Genomic DNA, 20,753 nt, shown 5'->3' with positions numbered 1-20,753 from the left:
TAAGAGAACCAGGGTGAGCTCAAAGTTAAAGCAAAGCAGAGTTGGGGCTCAACCCCAGGCTTTTGATACCTGGTTCCAATTTCTACTCCCCATCACCCTGCACTGGGAGCAGACAGGAGGGGGCCTGGAAGCTGCAAAGCACTGAACAATCGTGAGCTTCAATGATGTGACCATCACGAGGTCATGTCGGCTCCATGGGGGCAGCTCACTTGTCAACAAAGAATGGAAACTTCTTCTCACACCTCAAACATAACTATTCCAAGCTACAATCCAAGCAGCCCTCTTAACTGTCGTAAGAGGTGAGTGTTCAGCTGAAGACACTGCGACATGGAAGGAAAGTAGTTCGCAAGAAACAGTGTGAAGAGTCAGTCAGGGGATCAGCTTGCAGGTCTCAGTGTGGCACTTGTTCAGCCCTCGGCGGCTGAGCTCCCACTGTGTGCCAGGACCTGTGCGAGAGGCAAGGAAGACGTGGAGGTGAGTCCGACACAGTCAGACCCGTGCCTGAGGCAGACGCACAGCAGATCATCTGACGCCATGGCGTGACAACGGGAGGGCAGCCGGTCACTGGAAGGCACCTGGGACCTGCTGAGTCACAGCCCAACAAGCGTAACAGAATTAGAGGTCAGCCACCTCTCAGGTAGGCAGGGCTGTGTCCCCAGGAAGGACGCTTTCTCAGGGCGACCTCCCAAACTAGGCTCCACCTTTTCAGACAGTGGGCAGACTAAAGGTTACCTCCGCTCGTCTAAAAATAAGTGTCTGCCTAAATCAGGTCATCATGAATCGGCCAGCAACGGGGGCAGCTGTGCTACGGAACAAGCCCCGGACCAGAGTCAGTGGGGGTGGGCTTAAATCCAGGCTCTGAAACCCTGTAGCTGGACATCTGGCTGGTCACCTAATCTCTCTGTGTCCTTACACCTCGACCTCCAAAATACACCCTAAATCTGGCCATTTTTCTCTGTTTCCACTTCTCTAACCGTAGTCCATGGCACCGTCATGCCTCCCCGAGACCACTGCAGCAGCCTCCTAGCTGACCTCCCATTCGGTCGCTCCCACTGAAGACCTCCACTACCTTTCTCCTGCAGGTAGGGTAAATCCAAGCCAATTACCGTGGCCTTCACGGCCCTAAAAGACCGTCTCTCGCCCACCGGCCTGATCTCAGCATCCCCTCACTCATGACTCTGCAGTGCCCCAGGGCTGCTTCACCCCTTGAGCATGCAGGCCTTTGAACCCGCTCTTTATTCTGCCTGCTTCACCACCCCTCAGACCTGCACAGGGCTGACCTCTACATCCAGTTCCCAGCTTGAATGCACCGCTTCAGGCAGGTCTTCTCCACCCACCCCAGCCAACACAGCTACTGTATCGCTCGATGAGGCTTCACGGCCTTTCATCAGTACCTGAAATTATCTGATTTGTTCATGGACATACTTGCTGTCTGCCCCAGAACTTGGCACATGGCCTGTTCGAAATGTACATGCTGACTGAGTCTTGCTTTCTTCATCAAAACATGGCAGTTGGACACTTAAGAGACTAGTGGTTAGGAGCACAGCTTCTGAAGCCAGCCCTCCTGGCTCGGACTCCTGGCTCTACCCCTAAAGCTGTGCGATCTGGGCAAGTTACTTCACATCTCTGTGTCCAGTTTCTGCAACTAAAACAGGGATAATACCGGCAGCCAACAGAAGGAGTGTTATGTGTTATGAAGATTAAATGAGTTAATATATGTAAAAGAATTTTTAACACAGAATCATAGAAAAAACAGAACCTGAAACGTAGTGATCGCTCAGAATAATTAGCAATTACTATGTTCTCCCTGCTCCCATGTACTTTCCTGCCTGTCTCCATAATTTGTATTCTCTGTACCGTAACTAGCTGTTCTCGTGTTCATCTTCCCCATGTGACTGTAAGCATCTTGCAGATGGAGACTGTGTCTTATCCCCCTTTGTGTCCTCCATACCCAGTAGAGAGCCTGGCAAAGAATAAGGGCTTCGTGAATGGATGGAGACTGGGCGGGGGAGATAGAGGAAAGAAAGAAGGAAGAGGGAAGAGAGGGGAGGAAGGAAGAAAGGAAGGCAGGAGGGAAGGAAAATCAGAGTCCAGGCCAGTGCCCTATCTTTACAAACGACTCCCTGTCTCTCTGCCTTCCCTCCAACCCCTCCCAAACCCCAGAAAAGAAGCTGAATCCATTGACCCTCAGCTGGTCTGCACCTCACTAAGTGCTCCAGGCACGATGCTAGGACCCCCCAGAACTGGTCCCCTAGCCTCCATCTTCAGGCTGTCTACACAGAAGCACTCCTTTCCCAACCCGACGCCTTTGTTCCAGATGCTTCTGCCTCCCGAGTACCTCTCTTTACACATCTGCATCTCCAGATCTGACGGATCCTTCAAGGCCCAATCCAGTGACCCCCTTCCCAGGAACCCTTCCCTGATTTTCTGGCTAGGGGTTTCCTCCCCTCCTGAGAACCCCCCCTCTGTCCCTCTCGCATGCTAGCTCCTTGAACTGTACTTGTGTCCACAGCTCATTTGCCCTGTTAAATGTGAGCTCTTCTGGGACCAGGTCCACATCTGCTCCTGCGTCCCCATGCCCAGCCCGGGGCCTGGCATGGAGAAGCTTCAGTAGGTGTCTGTTGAACTGAAATGTGCCCGACACATTCCTGACAGAGTAAAGGGCGGTGCCTCAGCCACTGCATTTCCAGTGCGGGACCCACCTCTGACGATGCTTAGTTTGTGAGGCGAGAGGGGTGGCTTAGGGACTGCATCTTTCTTTTTTTTTGTGGCAACTCCTGTGACGCTTCTGTTCTTCAGAACATCTGTTCCCCAAATCATGACTGCCAAGTTCTTTGTGTACTTGGAATCTCCTTGGGTTACTTGTAGCTGGTGCCATTTCTCCTCATCAACCCAAATCCCGCTTCCCAGATGGACCTGAAAGGGATAAGAACACAAGCAAGCACCTGTTTAGTCGGACAGGATGGGAGCTGGAAATTTTTCTTGTCCTTTAAAAGACACTGCTGCACAACTGCAAGGGATTTGTTCCATAAACACTAATTAACTTTCTTTAAGGGAAATAATCATTTACTGAATACCTGTAACGTGCCAGGCCTTATTCTACGGCTTTATATCCACTAATTCAAAATCTTCACAGCAACCCTGGAAGGAAGGCGTTGGGACCCTATTTTCATTTCAGGTGGAAAAACTGGGTTGAGAAAGGTACAGCTGAAAGTCACTAAACTCTGAACTTGCAGAGTGGATTTATTTCATCTGGGGGGGGCCTCGTTGTCAGGATGGTTTAAAGCTTCCTAGGTAATTCCTAGGTGTGACAACCACAGCAGGTGGAGTGAGGAGGGAAACCGTCCAGGCTCTGCCACTAACGGAGTGTGTCTGTGCAAGTCCTTTCTGTCTCTGGCTTCAGTGTCCCATGAACTGAACTGGGAGAGTTGGATTTCAGCTAAATTCCTTCTGGCTGAGAACACCTATGATTTTAACAAATTAAGCACAACCACTGTGTCTCTGGTCTGATCTGACGGCACACAGAACAAAACACAATCTTATGCTCTTTGTAAGGGAAGCACTCACAAAGTTTCAGTGCAGAGTCATTAAATGCAAAAGTCCCAGAATGATCTAGCGATGAGGTTTGAGATTTTTTTTTTCCCCCTTTCTGGCTCTTTTAACAACTTGAAGACCATTTGCTAACATTAATCCTTTAAAAAAATGAAAATTTGACTTTGACATTGCTATTTATGTTGTGTTTCTGCTGAGTCTATGGAGGGTGGAAATGGCCTCTGTGGGGATGGAGGAGAGGAAGCCACTGATGAGGTAAACTTTCTGAGGGGAATGGAAAGTCCCTGCCAAGGTCCCTGTCTTCAGAAAGACTGTAGGTCATCGACGTCGCATGGTCGGGAGGCATCTCAGGAGAGTCTAGTCTGAGAGAGAGCACGCACACCCAGACTGATGGCAGACCAGCAGGACCCATGTTTGGAGATCTTTCTACCGAAGGTTGGCCTGGAAAGCAAGGTGGGCACGCACAGATGGGCAGACAGGTCAGCCAGCGACACTAACACAGCCCACCCACCAATGTCAGCAAGTAACCAATCTACCTGCCATATCTAACTTCACTTCCTTTAGCTCAAAAGATCATTCAGACCTCTGCAGGCACGATATCAGGTAACCAGATCCACCTGGCCTTCCTGTGCTGCAAACTCTGGGGCTATAAATCTATTCATACGACTCAGGAAGATCAGTAACCCTGGAGTGAGATGCGCTGCCTGGGGCTGGCTGGGCAACATAGGCCCAAGGTCAAGTCTGGCCTTTTCTCTGCAGTCTGAACTGCAGGTGGGCAGTCTGTGTGCCAGATCAGGCATACTGGGGACAAGTTCCCTGCTACTCCCTGCTGGACCCCAAGTCACCTCCCTGGATGACTCTCTGGGGCTACCCACGCAAGCTTCCTGAGATAGGGGAAAACAAGGGGTGTGAGTTACGTTAAATGCAGAATCAGAAAGCCTTGGAGATGGAGGACAACTTCAGTTTTCCAAAGATCTCTGCTCTTTTCTAACCTGAGCCTTGCTTTCCTACAACCTTTTAATGTACTGTTCTTAAAAGAGAAATGGCAGTTATCTTAGCCAATGTTCTACAAGAGACAGGGGACACTAATATTTTTTGCATACCTATAGTGAACTAGGTATTGTACTCTCAGTTTAGTTAATCCTCATAATGACCTTAAGAGATGGAAATAGGTAGAAATAATTACTCCTACTTTACAGACAGGAACAGAGATTCAAAAGGACTCATTAGTTTTCCTAAGACATACTATCAGTACATTCTGGAATCAAATCCTATGACCCTGCAGCCCATGCTCTCCCGGCCTTCCTGCTGCCACCAGTGTCACGGTGGTGCTAATGGGGGTGGAAACAAAGCAGATCAGTATTCAGATGGCTTTCCTCTTGAGTCTTCCTCTGTACCTGCCCGGCCACTGCCCTGGCCAGCGCCCACTGCAGTTCACACTGCAGTCAGGGAACCTGGAGAAAAGCCACGGGCTGGCCTTCCTGCCTCCAGTCCCTGCCCGCTCCAACCCACGCTGTAAACACTGCCAGATTCATTCCCTAAAACATAGCTTTCCTTCTTTGACTAGATGACTTGCGCAGTCTTTCAACTCTGTGTTTTTATGTTAACCCTCTGGAATCTTGAATGGCTCCCTGTTTCCTGTCACCTCAAATCCAACCTCCTCAGGCGGCATTAAAGGTCCTCTAGAATCCTGTTTCCATTCAACCTGCTAATCGTACTATGTCCATCACTCAATGATGTCCCGAAGCTCACTCATTTCCTCCTACTTCCAGTGTGTGGTAGGTAACAGAAAGAGGATGGGCTCTAGAGTCTCCAGCCCTGTGTGAATCCTGGCCCTTCCACCTACTAGCTGGGTGTCTTGGGCTAGTCACTTTACCTCTCTGAACCTTACTTTTCTCAGCTATACCACAGGCAGATCACCACCTAATTCGTAGAGCTGTTTTGAGGATTCAGTGAGATAACATGAGTCAAACGTCAGGAGGACAGCACACAACCAGAAACTGTTACTTCCTTTGCCTTCTTTCCCCCATCCACGTCTCTGCTCATGCCTCTCCCCCACCCAGGGATGAGTGCCTTCCCTTATGCCTTCTTAAGCCTGCTAGTCTTTCAAGCCCCGGTCCCCAGTGCAGGAAAACCTCCTTCACTTCTCCAGGGCTAAGCTCTATCCCTTCTGAATTTCTAGCCTACTGAGAGGCTTCACTACCTGATTCAGCCCCACGTCTCTGTGGGGAGAGGTCGAGGCTTTGCCTCCTTTGCCTCCTACAAAGCGATCAGCGCTAGTCTGAACACAAGGCAGTAAGAAACTGATGCACGTATTTAATATGTCTTAGTGTCACTGGCTTTCAGTTCTGAGGAGCTGCTGTTCCTTGGAGAAGAAAATATTTTCTGACATGCATTCGAATACAAGGCCAATTTTATAGCACAGAAAGAAGTGGCCCTGGGTAAGACCAATCACAGGTATAGGTTGGGGCATTTGGGACAAGGGCTCCTGAGGTCAACAAAGCTCCGTGTCATGCCCCATTTTCAGGGGTGCAGAACAGACTGGAAAGAGCACTGACCTGGAAGCCAGGTGATCCGGCTTCTAGTTCCTGCCTGCCTGCCTCTGATCTGTTGTATAACTATAGACGAGCCCCTTCTCTGGATGTATTTCCCCATCTATCCCATGTATAAATTAGACTATTTAAACTTTAATGGTCTTTGCAGCTTTATGATTCAACGAGTTTTTGAAATAAAATATCTTAAGACAAAGAAAAGCAATGCACTTTAGCAAAATCAGAAAGTAGCTTTCATGGCAAGCCCTATTCACATAAAGCCCCATGTGACCAAAATGTTAGCCTTATGCTTTCAAGGGAGGTTATTAAAAGTATGGCAACTGGTGGGATGGGACTTGATCAAAAAAATATCTTTGTGTAATGTTATTTAGGACAAAACCAGTTTCCTGCTAGGAAATGGATCCCCTCCCCATGCTCTAGGCAGCCTGACAGAGATTAAGGCAGAAAGAAGGAAGGGTCAGAAATGACTGCAGAGCCAAGAACAATGATGGCTGCTTCTGGGATGTGGGGACTGCTGTTCTAGGAAGCTGCCATCCATTTCCAGTAAGTCTGCTTCCTTCCTCTCCCTTAATACATTTCTCTGATTGCAAATTAGCTGCAAACAGAAGGCAGGTTAGTTTGATAGCAAAGTGCTGGCAATAATCGACGAAAAAGGAAAGTTGGCACTTTAAAGATTTGTTGAGCAACTCGAGAGTGAAAAAATTAAATGACCTTTGAGAGACCCATTTTCCTGGAGGAAAAATGATCCTTTGCAAAAGAGACCCTCATAATGCTCAGAAACTGTCCGTCGGTCTTCAAAACAAGAGAGAAAAAGATTTCTCTTAGAAGCTACTTTAAGAAAAAGTCTATAGTCATTCCACAACGTGATCATGACTAAAAAGAAGTCAACAAAGACAGAATAGTCTTTTCTTTATCTTCAGTTGGGAAAGGTTCACCAAACTTAGACACACAGTTTGAGTCACTGTTAATGACTATGGAGAGCATTCATCTGATCCCACCTGGCACAGACAGAGACGCTGAGGCCCAGAGAAGGGAAACCCCACTCAGAGTCACACAGGTAGGACAAAGATAGAGCTAAGCTTAAACTCAGGCTCCAGGCTGCCTACTTCCACTCTGTCATGCCACCTCTAACCTGCAAAGCAGACTCTTTTTTTTTTTTTTTTTTTGCGGTACGCAGGCCTCTCACTGTTGTGGCCTCTCCCGTTGCGGAGCACAGGCTCCGGACGCGCAGGCTCAGCGGCCATGGCTCACGCGCCCAGCCGCTCCGGGGCATGTGGGATCTTCCTGGACCGGGGCACGAACCCGTGTCCCCTGCATTGGCAGGCGGACTCTCAACCACTGCGCCACCAGGGAAGCCCTACAAGGCAGACTCTTAAAGCTTGCTGGCTGCAGCAAGGCAAGGCAGAATGGGCCTATGGTTTGGCCCTCTGGGGGGAGGAAGTGCTCCACGGAGATGAGGGCAGCATCTCCAAGAGAGCCTGAAAGACTAACAAGTTTCATTTCCTTAGCTTTGGCTATTTGCTTTGGCTCAGTCTGGCCAGCTGCAGGGATGTATCTGGACAAACCCAAATAAAACAACCTTTTCTTTCTCATCAACCCACTGGGGAACAATACTGGGTAAACAGAGACCTTTTGAAGCATAAGGCAAGAAAAACAGACTGACACAGATGAGTCTCTGGGGAGAAGGAGAGGTGAGGTCTGCAATGTATGCCATGGTAGCAGAGAATATTACAGTAAAACTGCATCTGACCAGTGCCTAAACAAAGGGATCCAATATATTTCCTCCAAGACGAATTCATTTGGATGTTGGAAGAATATTAGAAGTCTTCTCCCTGCCCTGCTACTATATCACCATGTGACTTTAAGACTTCCAAAGGCTATTCCATTACTTTTCACCCCTGTACTAATGTAACTACTAACATTGCTTAAGTTTTCTTTCATAACATTTTTCCAAGAGCCTTACAAAAAAATGTGAGGAGTTATATGTGGTCCTAGGACTGTGGGCTAACCACGCTGAATGTACAACTTGAAAGCAGCCTAGGGGTAAGAAGCATGTCCCATTCACCTCTGTATCCCTGGCATTTTATTTATTTATTTATTTATTTATTTTTTAAAGATTTTTTTTTTTTTTTTGATGTGGACAATTTTCAAAGTCTTTACTGAATTTGTTACAATACTGCTTCTGTTTTATGTTTTGGTTCTTTGGCCACGAGCATGTGGGATCTTAGCTCCCCAACCAGGGATTGAACCCGCACCCACTGGAAGGTGAAGTCTTAACCACTGAACTGCCAGGGAAGTCCCATGTATCCCTGTCATTTAGGGCGGGGCTTAGAACACATAGGTACTTGGTAAACGGTGAATGGATAAATATTGAGTCGTATCCATATCTGTAAATCAGATATTTCTAGATCACCTTATAAATTTTATGCATCTGGTTTCATTGCATTATCATTTTAAAATACATTCTCACTAATAAGCTATTTTTAAATGTCAGTTTAGTTTTACAGTTGCTTTGGCCCAATGTTTACCAAAAAAAAAGAAAAAAAGGAAAAGGAAGAGAGAAAGAAAAAGTCCTAGTAAAGCTCCACGAGTTATAACACATGGATTCTGGAAGCAGTCACTCAGGGCTAGGCCAGGAGGCCAACTGGCCAGGCTGTGTCTCGGGAAGCTCCCACCATACTCTCCATCTTCACACTGACTAACCAACACTTGCAGGGAATGGATAGTGAGCTTGAAACACTACCTTGCCATTGTCTAGGATATACTTGTCCATGACAGGTGCAGGAGCGGGGTAATAGGACGACGTATTTGCTTCCTCACTGAAAGTGCTCCGTAACTCCGGCTCGGGCTCGAGACATTCTGACTTTACTTTTTCCAAGTCAATGGCGGGACCTAGGCAGTTAAGAAAAGAGATCTGTCTAGAACTCCAAGGAAAAGAAAAGGCAAATATTTTAACTAGGCATCTATCAGCACATAGCGGCACACAAAAAATATGTTGGCTTATTTTTGTCCATTGGACTACACTTAAACCCAAGCTTGAAAATAATATGAGGTATGAATGTCACGGGAAAAGGTAGAAAACTGGAAGACAAGAATGGACGAGAAGCTAATTAAGCATGAATGAGAAGCAGTCTTCTAGGGTGTCACTGTCTGAATGAAAACACAGGGGACTCGACTTCCTGCAGAGGAAAGAGGTCCTGTTAAGACTGGGGTGGAGACCGGGTGGCAATGACTCCAGTATGCAAATTGTGTATTTGCCAAAACCCCATCTCTGCAGCCTATGCGAAGTAGGCCACAGCAGAAGATAGGAAAGCGGTGGGGGGCGGGGAGAAATGCAAAGGCCTCCCCCTCCCACCAAGACCTAGTATCTAGGCAGGAGCATTTCAACCAAGAAATTAAAATACAATACGGATTAAGCCCCTGATTGCCTGAACCAGCAGCTACCCTGATTTTTATTTTAATGCAATGAACACAAATTATGCACGGTTTAAACTGTGAAAGGCAGCTAGATAAATGGTGGTGGTTTTTCTAAGGGGGATATTTTCTTCTCCATTAGCTTTTAAAAATGATGGACTATTTTTCAAATCGCCTATTGTGTCTTGATTACCAAAGGGCAGAGAAACAGGATGAAAATGAGTAAATAAGGCCAAATGACTAGATTAACTTTTGCAGGAGAGCAACTCCAAAGGCCAACGGAGAGTTTAGCATCCTGGAAATTCTCCCTATGCAAATACTTCAGGGTTTAATGGGAGCAGAAGTTCAGCTACTGCCAAAGCCGGTCCCCAGGGCTGTGCATATAACTTAAGTAACCAATGGGTTTCAGGGTCCAACCTTCCCTTATCCCTACCATATGGGCCACTTGGGACAGAGCTCTTTGTGTACTAAAGCCCTCACCAACAATCTGGCTGCAATTCTATGTTCAATTGCCACGCCCTTGCTTTGGCTGGTGGTCGGGAAGGTATTGGTGATTTTGTTACAAAAATTCCTCATGACAGGGCTTCCCAGAACAAGAATATCATTCCTGAGTTGCTGGCCGCTGCCACCTGCAAGACAGATCTCTGCAGTCTCCAATATTTAAGTTTGAACACACAAAGCTGAACGCAGCATGGCTGGGGAGTAGCACAGCGTTGACAAAAAAGGAGGGCTCATCTTGGGAGACCATCTCCCCATTCTGCGTGACCTACTCAAGAGCTGGGCCTAAGGTTTATTCTTCTTTGTCCCCAGCACCTGGAATGAGGAGGTGCTCTCTGAATATTTGTTAAATGAATAAAAGAATGACAAGAACGAATGAATAATTCTAAAGTTTCAGAAGCAGATGCCAAACTTTATCTTCTCTCTGTGTGAGATCTCAGTTGCATTTCTGAGATATAAGCAAACTCAAGTGGAGCATTTGATCTTTTCTTAGATCAGGGAAGAAGTAATTACTTCAGTTTCCCCAAAAGGGCCTGGCCAAGTTGGCATCTGAGGTCTCTTCCTGCTCTGACATTCAGCAACACAGAAAAAGGAATGGGCTGAGAGGGGGTGGTCCATGCAGCCACTGGAGCACAGGTAATCTGTGGCAAGATAGCCTCCCTCCTCTGGAGCCTCCTTTTCCTTCTATGAGGGGAAGGTGTTGGAGAAGAGATTGAATCCATCTCAGCTCTGACTCTGTCTAGTTCTCTCCCATCCATCTCCACAACGGCTGCTAAAGAGATCTACTCACGACTAGGTCCTTCCTGGCTTAGGCTCCCATTCCCCCCAAAATTAAGTTGCACACCATAGGTAGCCTCCTGAAGGCCCAGAATAACCAGCTTCCTCTCTACCTCTGACACTCAATTCCTGTTCTCCCCTGACACTGCTCACGTCCCCCAGATGCTGTGTTGTCCCAAGCCTCTGAGCCTTTGGACGTGCTATTGTTTTGGCCTTGAATGCCCCCTCATCTGCCTGCCAAGCCCCTGGTCAGACTGCAGAACAGAGCTTAGATGTCTCCTTCGTGAGGCCTTGCTCTGATCACTACCAAGTAGGGCGTCTCTAAATTGTAAATACTTCCAGCAAGTTGTACTTGCAATCATCGACCAATCTGTTGTCCACATCAAACTGTGAAGCTCTTCAAGGGCAAAGTTCTACTCTCTTTGCAATCCTGGCACCTAGGGCTAGGCCTGGCACGTTGCAAGCTCTCAGTAAATTCTTCATAACATGAGAGGGGAGAGAAAGTTGTGGGCAAGAAAGAGGCTTCAGTGGGCTGGAGGAGAGATCCTGAAATAAAGCCCTGCTGCTGAGTGGAGGTGCTTGGGGGCGGTGGTCGGGGTGGGTAGGAGGGAAGCTGTTGCCAAGTATCTGAAGCCTGTTTGCAGCCGTGCAAGTAGAAGCTAGGGCTGTGAAATAGAAATTGGAAACATCTAGCCAAGGGAACGGACAGTTCAGATGGCTACAGGGGGACAAGTGAGGGACATCAGAAAGAGCAAGGGCTGAGAGCAAAAGGTCACCTCTCTGGCTCCACCCTCCGCTGGTCCCCTCTTCCGAGACTCCGTTCCCAAGTGGCCTAACCAGGTCCTTTGGACGCTCCCCTCCCCCATGATAATCAGATGCACTCATTTGTTTCTATGCCTGCCCCTCATTAGACCACCGTGAGGCCTGAGGGCAGGCAGAGACTGCGTCCTTTTACCTCAGAGACCAGGGCTCCACACAATGCCTGGTTCCAATTCAATCCTTGACAGGCAATTTTACACATCAGTGATTACTTAACCCTTCTGACTCTGTTGCCTCACCTGAAAGGAGGGATGACAACAGCGACTTGGCCAGACTGAAGATTAAACGAGTTACATATGAAATGATTAATCCAGACTCTGGCACGAAGCAGGTGCTCAGTAAACAGTGGCTCTCCCCCACTGCCCCTCCCCCACACGAGGGTCATATTGGGTGCTCAGTTAGTCACTGCTAGTCCCTGGGAGCCAGGGCACTGCTGGTCTTCTTTTGCCCCAAGTGCCTAGCACAGGCCCAGCCCAGAGCAGGTGCCTGCACTCCACAGCACACCCACGCTATGCTCCCCTGTGCTGGCCTCCTCAGGGACCAACAGAGTTTTGTCAAATACTGAGGCTATCATACTGGGATCTTCTGGCTCTCAAGGAACACTATTTCCTAATGTACCCGATCAGCACTGTTTAAAATACCTGGTGGCTGCCAGGGATTTTTTTTTTTTAACACCTTTATTGGAGTATAAGTGCTTTACAATGGTGTGTTAGTTTCTGCTGTCTAACAAAGTGAATCAGCTATACGTATACATATACCCCCATATCCCCTCCCTCTCGTGTCTCCCTCCCCCCCTCCCTATCCCACCCCTCTGCACAGCTCTCCTCAACTGCCTCCTCTGGCGTTGTATACAGAAGGTACCTGGTGCCTCAGATGGTGCCTCAGCAAGGAGGAGAGACCAACCAAAGGCTCATCTTGGAAGGGGTGTGTCAAGAGACCTGGGTGTGGATCCAAGTTGCGTGACCTGAGACACGTCACCTCACCTCTCTGAGCCTCAGCTTTCCTACCTGTAAAATGGGGACTTGCCAATAGCCACCTGATAATGCCTCTGGAGAGACTGGCACTGAGGCAGGCATAGAACAGAGGCTCCAACACAGGCTCAGAAAATGGCAGATGAATGAAGGGATGAGTCAATCAGTAAAGCAGGGTGTTCAGTATTACAGAATCAGAGAGAAAAGGAACAAAAAGCATGTGGTTTCTTTGGGGAGAGGAGGGAGGGCCTCTAGTGCTTTTAATTTAAAAAGGAGAAAAAACACTTCATTGCAAATTTTAGTAGGCTCCACTATGATGTTGGCAATTTACATCTCATTACAACAAACGCTTCAGATTGCTGTTTTGCTTTTAAAAATTTCTGAGGCATTGTTCTCCTTGAAACATACGTGACCAAATTAGCCACAATAATAAGCACTGGCGCTAAGAGACGGCATTGCATGATCTGGGGCAGATATTTTAAGTAACAAAGGAACTTTTTTCACTTGTGGGAAGAGTAGGAATCAAAAAAAAAAAAAGCCTTTTGATCCACTTCAGGTTTATTTTGGAGAAAATATACCTTCCATGAAGAGAAACCTCTCAGCTGGGTAAAGAAAGCTTTTGAAAGAGTATAAAAGATAGTGCTTGTATTTTCATTCAGTCATTCATGAGCCCATTCATCACACAATCCCTGACTGCAGACCAAGATGGAGCCCTGGAAGAGGCACTGGGGACCCAGAGACAAATACAGCACGTCCCAATTCTGGACAAGTTGAGAATGTAACACGTAAAACTCTTATTACACAGCATACAAATTGCTGTGAGTTGATGGACAAATACTGGGTTTAGTGCTAGAAAACTTGGTGTAAATCCTGGTTCTATTATTTCCTTTACTTTTTTAAGCCCCAGAGGCCTCTCCCACAAAATAGGAATCGCGGCACACAGTAAGGGGCTTGGTAAACGTTTGCTGGCACAACAAATAAATAAAATTATACCATTCTCTGTTCTTGTCTACCTTCAACACTATTCTTCCTGAAAGCCTGTCTAAAAAGTTAATGCTTATGTTACTTCCAGGAGGCTTAAAAATCACCTATACCTTCAAAATATATGTTTGGACACTAAATACCATTTCTGATTTCGGCTGAAACAAAAGAGGCTAATAATATTAGATTTTTTCTGAAAAAGTACTGAAGCCTTCCATTCATTTCTGCAAGTAAATAGGAAGTTTCTCTGCTATAGGTATAACTCTAGTTTCTTCCTAAATGCAAAATGAATCAGGTCAAAATACGTAAAGCAGCCCCGCCATAGCGCAGAGGCACACTGGGTTGGCAAAAAAAAGATGGTTACACTTGTTGAAAGGACCTGAGCACGGGAACAGCTAGTAGCAATGAAGGAGGTAGTTACACGAAGGCCTTGGAAAGAGACAGCGGCAGGTGGATCCCCCTCTGTGGGCCCCAGCATCCCCTCTCAAAAGGCACCGGCCACTCTCACCTGCTGCCATAGCTACGCATCTGTTTCTTAGCCCCGTTGTGCTTCCAGTGAGGGCTGGGACAAATGTGGTCTCATTCCTTCAGTGAGAATCTGCTAGGCACCTACTAAGTGCCAGGCCTGGGTTAGGCGGCTTTGAGTGATGTGCAGTCCAGCAGTGGAAAGAGATAGGCAACAGATCATTACCATCCTGACAAGGGTAAGGATAAAGGCAGGAACAGAAGCAAAGGACAGGGTGCTACACCTTGAGGAGACTAGGAAGGCTTCAGCAGGACGGTCACCAGCTTCTGTGCTGGGGCCTGGAACGGGTTGGGAGGGCTGGGGCGGGGTAGTTATCTTCATATGGTGAAGGCAAGCGGCACATAATGGAGGCTCACTGACCGACCAGGAAGTGGGCAGCATGATGATCTGCACAGGTTTAGGGAGGGAGAGGTCCCCACTGGCTCCGGGATCATGGAAGGCTTTAGGGAAGAGGTGATCTCCGACTGGAGCCTGATGGGTGATAAGGTCTAGGGAAGGTGGAGGGCTGGTCAGGCAGGGGGATGGCATCCCCATCAGCAACAGCTCCTTGGGTCCTTCCCCCATCCCTCCCCATTTTCTGAGGGCCCTTTGTGCGTGAAGGCTGGGGTAGGCTTTGCTGGGCAAAGGCAGGAGAGGCTGTTCTAGCCTGAGGTACTGGGTCGGACAAAACCCCTGCAGCTCATGTGGGTGCCCTCACAGTGGGGCTGGTCCCTCGGGGAGTCAGAACCACAGAGCGGAGCTGGAATGGACCTAGAGAGCCCCCTCTCCATGGGGTAGAAGCCCAGGAAAACTGGGGTGGCAGGAGCTGGCCCAAATCCCCAGTCGTGGGGGTCAAGGTATTTTCCCCACTGTGAGGAACTGTAGATGCCCATTTCAAAGGACATATTTGCTTCTCCCTGAAAAGGAAAGGTGACCAACACTGGCTGAACATCTTCTTTGTTAGTACCTTCCATTGAAATACCTATTATTTAAACCTTTTAATCTTGACACGCCAGTGTCAAGTTACTATTTGTTTACCATCTCTGAGGACAGCTACCGTCCTAGTCACGGCTATATCCCCAGCACCCAGCACGATGTCCCTGGCCCACAGCAAACACTCATTAAACATGTGTTGAATGAAACAGGTTAATCCTCATGGCAGTCTCGCAAAATCTATCTTATTATCTTTGTAGAGGCTCAGAGAGGTAAAGTAACTTGCTGAAAGTCAAACAATTCAGGGTTGTTAGACTCCCAAAGACTTGCTCTTTCCCTACACCTCTTCGGCTGACTGCAGTTTTCGGACTGCACGGGCTTCTCACGTAATGCCCACTCTGTGGGACACCCTCAGCTCATCTCTGACCTTCTCTCACCTTCCTAGGGTGTCTGTGAAGATCCACAATCGTGCAGGGGGGCAGCTGGGAGGAGAGGGTATCACCAGGATTCATCTCACCTCTAGGAGCTCTGAGCCTACCCCCTGCCAGCTGGTGGCCAAAGCTGGGCTGGTTCTTCATCTATGGTTCTTCCACCTTCCTCCCCGCCCAACTGTCTGGACCCAGGAAGCATCCAAATGGCAAGGATATGCGGAACATCACGGGCCTGCCCTGCCAGACAGGCACTGTGTGCATATGACATGGCCTTTGGTTCTGGACCAGAACTGGCTGGGTGGGAAGACTGAGGGGTTGTGGTGGGAATAAGTGGGGCAGGCGGCGTAAGGGCCGCCCTCAGAAGCCTGCAGGGCTGCCACGGGCACAGTGAGCACCTGCGGGCAGGAGTTACGGGGGGGGTGGGCAGAGTTTCACCACACGGCTGACATCTCCCAAGCAAGTCAATCCATGGCTTTGGCTTCGCTGGCTCTTGCCTTCAGGCCATGAGCCCTTCAAGAGCAGGAACGATTTGATCTGCTTGGTTCAGAGGAAGAGGGTGACTCCGAGGTTGAGGGACTGCACCCCAGGCCACTCCAGTGGGGAGGAGCCCCTGTGCGCCACGGGGCAGTTTCCAGGTGCTCTCACCCGCTTCTACAGCCTTGTCTGTCCCTCCTGCCTACTTCTCCTCTGCGCAGTCCAGTCAGAAACCACTTGTGGTTCCTGAATGAGCCAGCCTCTCTCATAACTCCATCAGGCTCTCCTGTCATCTGGACACGTTCACTTCCGCTCTCTGAGCCCGCATCCTCATGTGATGATCCTATCTACTGCTGAGGTTGTTTTCTGTGTGGAAAGCACCTAACGGCAGGCTCAAAGCAGGCGTTCAGAGGGGTCAGCCACTGCCCTTAATAAGGGCATCTCTCCCCATCTCTTCCCCATCTCTCCCACCTCCACCTGCTCTGACTGGCAAAGCTAGTGGAAAACAAGCCTGCCACACAGCCACACCGAAGCCCACAACCAGCAAGGCAAAGCCCTGTTTCAAGTGGGAAGCACAGTCCTGTTCTGGCAATGAAGAGAAGCCCAGTGACTCCTGCATGTGCCGGCTCCCCGAGCAGGAACAAAGGGACAGCCTGGAGTTGTCCCTCAGCCCCCTCCCCATTGCCCCAGAGAAATGAACGCTAGGGAAAAAGAGGAAGGAGGGTCCTGGACTGTCCTGCCACTCTGAAATCAGCTCTTAGAACAATCTAGGATGAACTGTGGCTAATGTGTTGATTCAGTCAAGAGTGCAGAAAGTCCTTCAAAGTGGGAGATGGCCAATACCTTTAAGAGAAACAATTCCAGTTCTCACTGCTAGACCTTTTCCTGCCACCCGGGGTTAGGAGGCCCTGGGCATAGCAGTTTGGGCCCCACTCCATCAGTAAGTGAGGCAGTGGTAGGCTGTGGACCTCCTGGGTCACGGGGATACCACTCATCCTCTTAGCCCTCTCTCAAAGCCCAACTTTTGTGAGCACTCCTGTGTATTGGTGAGAGTGAACTGAAGGCTGGAGGAGGTGGAAAAGAGCTCTGAGTGGAACAGGCCCCAGGAGGAGAGCCGTGACAAAGAGAAAATTGAGCCATAAACAGTGATGTCTGAAGAATCAAGCGGGTCAAAAGGAGTGCTTGAGGACTGGAGATAGGAAGACTGGAATTCTGCCCAGGAAAAGAGGGAGAGTTCAGTAAACCACAGACCAGTGAGCTTGAAATCAAGTCCAGGCGTACCTATAAAATAGATGATTCAAATATGATTTCTGAGGACTTACAAGGGAAAGCAGCAATCTCCAGGAGACAGGAGGGGTTGACCAAAGATTAAGATATGCCAAGACAACCACATCTGTGCTCTGCTGTAGGACAGTGATTGCCTATGGCGTGCCAAGCATCATATACACATTATCTCATGCGAATCCTCAAATGATCCTACATCATTAATGCTGGACCCACTGAGCACTTACTATGTGCCAGCCCCTGGGCAGAAGTCTTTTCATGCATTTGCTCATTTAATTCTCTTAAGAATCATAAAGGTTGGTACTGGCATTGACCTTGCTTTTTGGATGAGGAAACTACGGCCCAGGAAGTTTTAAGTAACTTGCCCAAGGTAACAAAATCAGACTACGGAAAAGCCAGGGTTCAAAACTCCAGTATTTCTGGCCTCAGAGCCCATGCAGGCTCTTAGTCACTGACCATGCTCTCCGGGCCTGTATGTGGTAGGCATTAAGATATTCATTTTACAGAGGATAAAACAGAGGCTGAGAAGGGTTAAATCATTTTGCTTGAAGCTGCGCAGTTAAAGAATTAGAGCCAAGATTCAAATCCAACTAATACCTGCTGCTAAAGCCCGCAGTGCCTCCAGCACAGAGGAGCCGGCAGGAGGCACTGGCTGGCGTCAGCTGCCTTTTCAAAGGCACTGTCAGAGACCCGTGCTCAGAGTCCAGCTCAGGCCACGCAGGATTTTCAAGATCAAAGCTGGTATTTTAACGGACCTTGGACGGAGCACAAGGCACGAGCCCAGAGGGGAACAGAGGTGATAGAAACCCAGCTCTAAAGAGGCAGGACAGATTTGCGGGCCACAGCGGCTTTCTCCTTCACAAGTTTCAACTAGCTCGTGATCTGGCCGACGGGGACATACATTATCTCTTCTTTTTGCCTTCTCCTCTCTCAGATGGAGATAATAATCCTTACCTGGCCTTGCAATAAGGCTATCGGAATAGTCCAATGAGATAAAAATGTCAAGGTCTTTGAAGCCTGTGAAGTGTCTTGTACATGTGAATTACTGATATTCTTCTTATCTAGGCCTCTTCTGGTCAGAGCTCATCATCTCCACCTACATTCCCTACAAAGCGCACACAGAATCCAAAGCCATCAGATGCCTCCCCCTGCAGCTACAGCATTTGCTCTGTTCTGTCCGGTGTACAGGGCTGTGCCCCGCCTCGGGCTGTGTGTGCAACTTGAAGGCAGGGATTCCGTCTCCTCCTCTCTGTCACTCACAGAGCCCTTTTCGGCCTCAGTTGAACTAATGTTACCTGAATCACACCGGAACGATTTTAACTATCTAAGAGGTACTTAGAGTGCTAAAAGCTGAGGGTGACGTCTAAGCCTCGGTCTTTGACCTCTAAGAGCAAGGGATCTGGCTGAGGGGAAACCAAGACAGACGCTAGAGTTTACTCCTTCTCATATACCAGAGCCTTGCAACTAACTGGCTTTCACTGTTCTGCTACCCCTCACCCCCTTGGAATTCTCTGAGACTGCCAAGCCCTGGTTTAATAAACACCACTCTCACCCTAGGCTCGTGAATGTTTTAGAAAGGGACTTTCTATCAACATATTTCCAGCACCTAACACAGTCCTGGCACAATGGATGCCCTTAATAAATGATGAATGAATGAAAGAATAAATGAATGCACATACACACAAATGAATCTGTACTTTATAAAGTAGAAGATCTTCATGCTTTTTGTGTCCTCAGCACTTATTTCTTTGGGAGAAGGCAAACAGGAAAGGGCAGGAAAGGAGAAAGAGACTGGTGTTTATTGAACACTTACAATATGCTGGTCACAGGGCTTTATTCTTTACATATGCTTCTTCCTTTAATTTTGACACCACGACAGAGGCTCCCAGCGAAGGGACTCTCTGGGTTAGAGAACGAGGTTCCTTCCCATCAGAGAGGGCGGACTCCCATGCTAAGATCATACAGAAGGAAAGTTCTACTTTACAGAGAGATGTCCTTTGGGAGGATTAGGCTGAGGGGGTCACCCCCACATCACTGACAGTGAAGTCCAAGGGCTAAAGAAGGTCATGTGGGCAAGGGCCCAGAGAGAGGCTCCCAGGACCAGCTGTCAGGAGACCCCTGGGAATAGGCTTGAGGCACTTTCTGGGCTTGTTCCCTCACCAGCAACGTGAGGGCAACACCCTATATCCTGTCTAAGCTCGTTCACAACTCCAGGGCTCCAAGTTCTAGAGAATTTTTTCTGTTAAATCCATCTTGTGTTTACTTGTGGAATGAATGAAAGAATGAATACTCAAATGAAGAAGTGAGTCAGCCAGCGAAGTCTCTCCAACAGCTTCTTATACCATCTTGCTGCTGCTTCCGCCCTTCTGCCCCTACCCTCCACCGGCTGCACCATTACAACTCCTGGCTGCCAGAGGACCTGCTCGCCACTCCGAGGTGCCCCTCGGGCTCAAGAGGTCAGGCTCTGGCTCTCTGCCCTCTCCCATCTAAGGACTGTAGGATCCCAATGCCTGGGGAAGTCAGCACTGATTCTTTTTAAAACTGAGCATCCCTGACCTGTGGATGATCCAGCACCCAAGATGGACAAAGATCCTTGAGATGGGGCCCCTGGCAAGGTGGAAGGGAGAAAATACACAAGGGGAGGCCTCCAAGAGCAATGCTTGAGCTGGGCGCAGGGGGCGGGCAAGGATGGTGCAGCCCAGGCCACGCATCAACCCCAGGCTGGAATGTGCTGCTGAGAATCGAAGAGGGTCTTTCAGTCCCTTTCTGGCTCTTCTCTGCCTTGTTATAGGTTTCTTGGGGGTGTGTACAGTGCAGGAGCCGTTACAGCAGGGGGTGTTTTCCCAGACTCAATCAGAGAGCCTTCCACCTTCAAATGTTAGCCCCTTCCCCAAAATTCGGTACACTGCATTTCAATCACATGCTTACATGTTTACCTCCATCACTACGCCCTCCCCAGCTTCCAATGTCTTAGTCTTCTTTGTATCTCCCCAAGTCCCTAAGCCCAGAAAGCATGTGGTCAATGTGAGCTGACTGACTGAATGAACAAATACATATGTAACTCCTTTTCTATGATAGAAGACCTTGAGAGGCAGAGAAGTTGGTTAACCCACTCAAGGTCACACAGCCAATTACTGGTTAGGAGAATCAAGAGTTAAAAAACAAATCAGTCTCTGTCTTAGCCCCTCCACGAAATGGTATGAAAAAGGAGCTAATGGTAATTCAGCATCAACAGAATGCCAGACAGTATGCTGTGTATCCCTATGCTGTGAGACGGGCATTATTATTTCCATTTTATGGACGAGAACACCAAGTCTCAGAGAGGTACCCTCTGCCTAGATTGCTCCTTGCTCTTCCCACCCTCTCACCCCTGCCTGGATAACAAAAATGCATCCTTCAGGCTCCAGCTTAGAAGTCACTTCCTTCAGGAAGCCTTTCTTCCCCGATCCCCCAAATTCGATGGATGGCGCTCCTCGGCTGTCCCACAGCAGAGCTTCTATCCCTGTGCTGGCACTGTGTCAGCGGCTGTCTCCCGTATCGAGCTTTGAGCTCCTCAAGGGGA

The 20,753-nt window shown here is 48.5% G+C and overlaps 2 protein-coding genes across 11 annotated transcripts in view; both read right to left on the bottom strand.

Annotated features, from left to right (window-relative positions):
• The window catches only part of AGBL4 (ATP/GTP binding protein like 4), a 1,273,876-nt gene that overhangs the window by 212,741 nt on the left and 1,040,382 nt on the right, over nucleotides 1-20,753 (bottom strand). The window lies entirely within an intron of this gene.
• Nucleotides 1-20,753, bottom strand: part of BEND5 (BEN domain containing 5) — a 48,050-nt gene that overhangs the window by 6,656 nt on the left and 20,641 nt on the right. For all 10 annotated transcript variants that reach the window (XR_003794437.1, XR_003794438.1, XR_003794439.1 and 7 more), the window contains 2 exons: nucleotides 8,848-8,996; nucleotides 2,703-2,916 (listed from right to left, as the gene is read on the bottom strand). Coding sequence is in view for 6 of the 10 variants with exons in the window: in XM_029228572.1 (XP_029084405.1) it covers nucleotides 2,703-2,916; nucleotides 8,848-8,996 (363 nt within the window). In the remaining 4 variants the exon portion in view is untranslated. The remainder of the gene's footprint in view (nucleotides 1-2,702; nucleotides 2,917-8,847; nucleotides 8,997-20,753) is intronic.

Source organism: Monodon monoceros, unplaced genomic scaffold, assembly GCF_005190385.1.
Source record: "Monodon monoceros isolate NGI ecotype Baffin Bay Population unplaced genomic scaffold, NGI_Narwhal_1 Super_Scaffold_18, whole genome shotgun sequence".
Classification (NCBI taxonomy): Eukaryota; Metazoa; Chordata; class Mammalia; order Artiodactyla; family Monodontidae; genus Monodon; species Monodon monoceros.
Note: the sequence above shows the minus strand (reverse complement) of the source record. Positions and strands in the feature narration are given on the sequence as shown.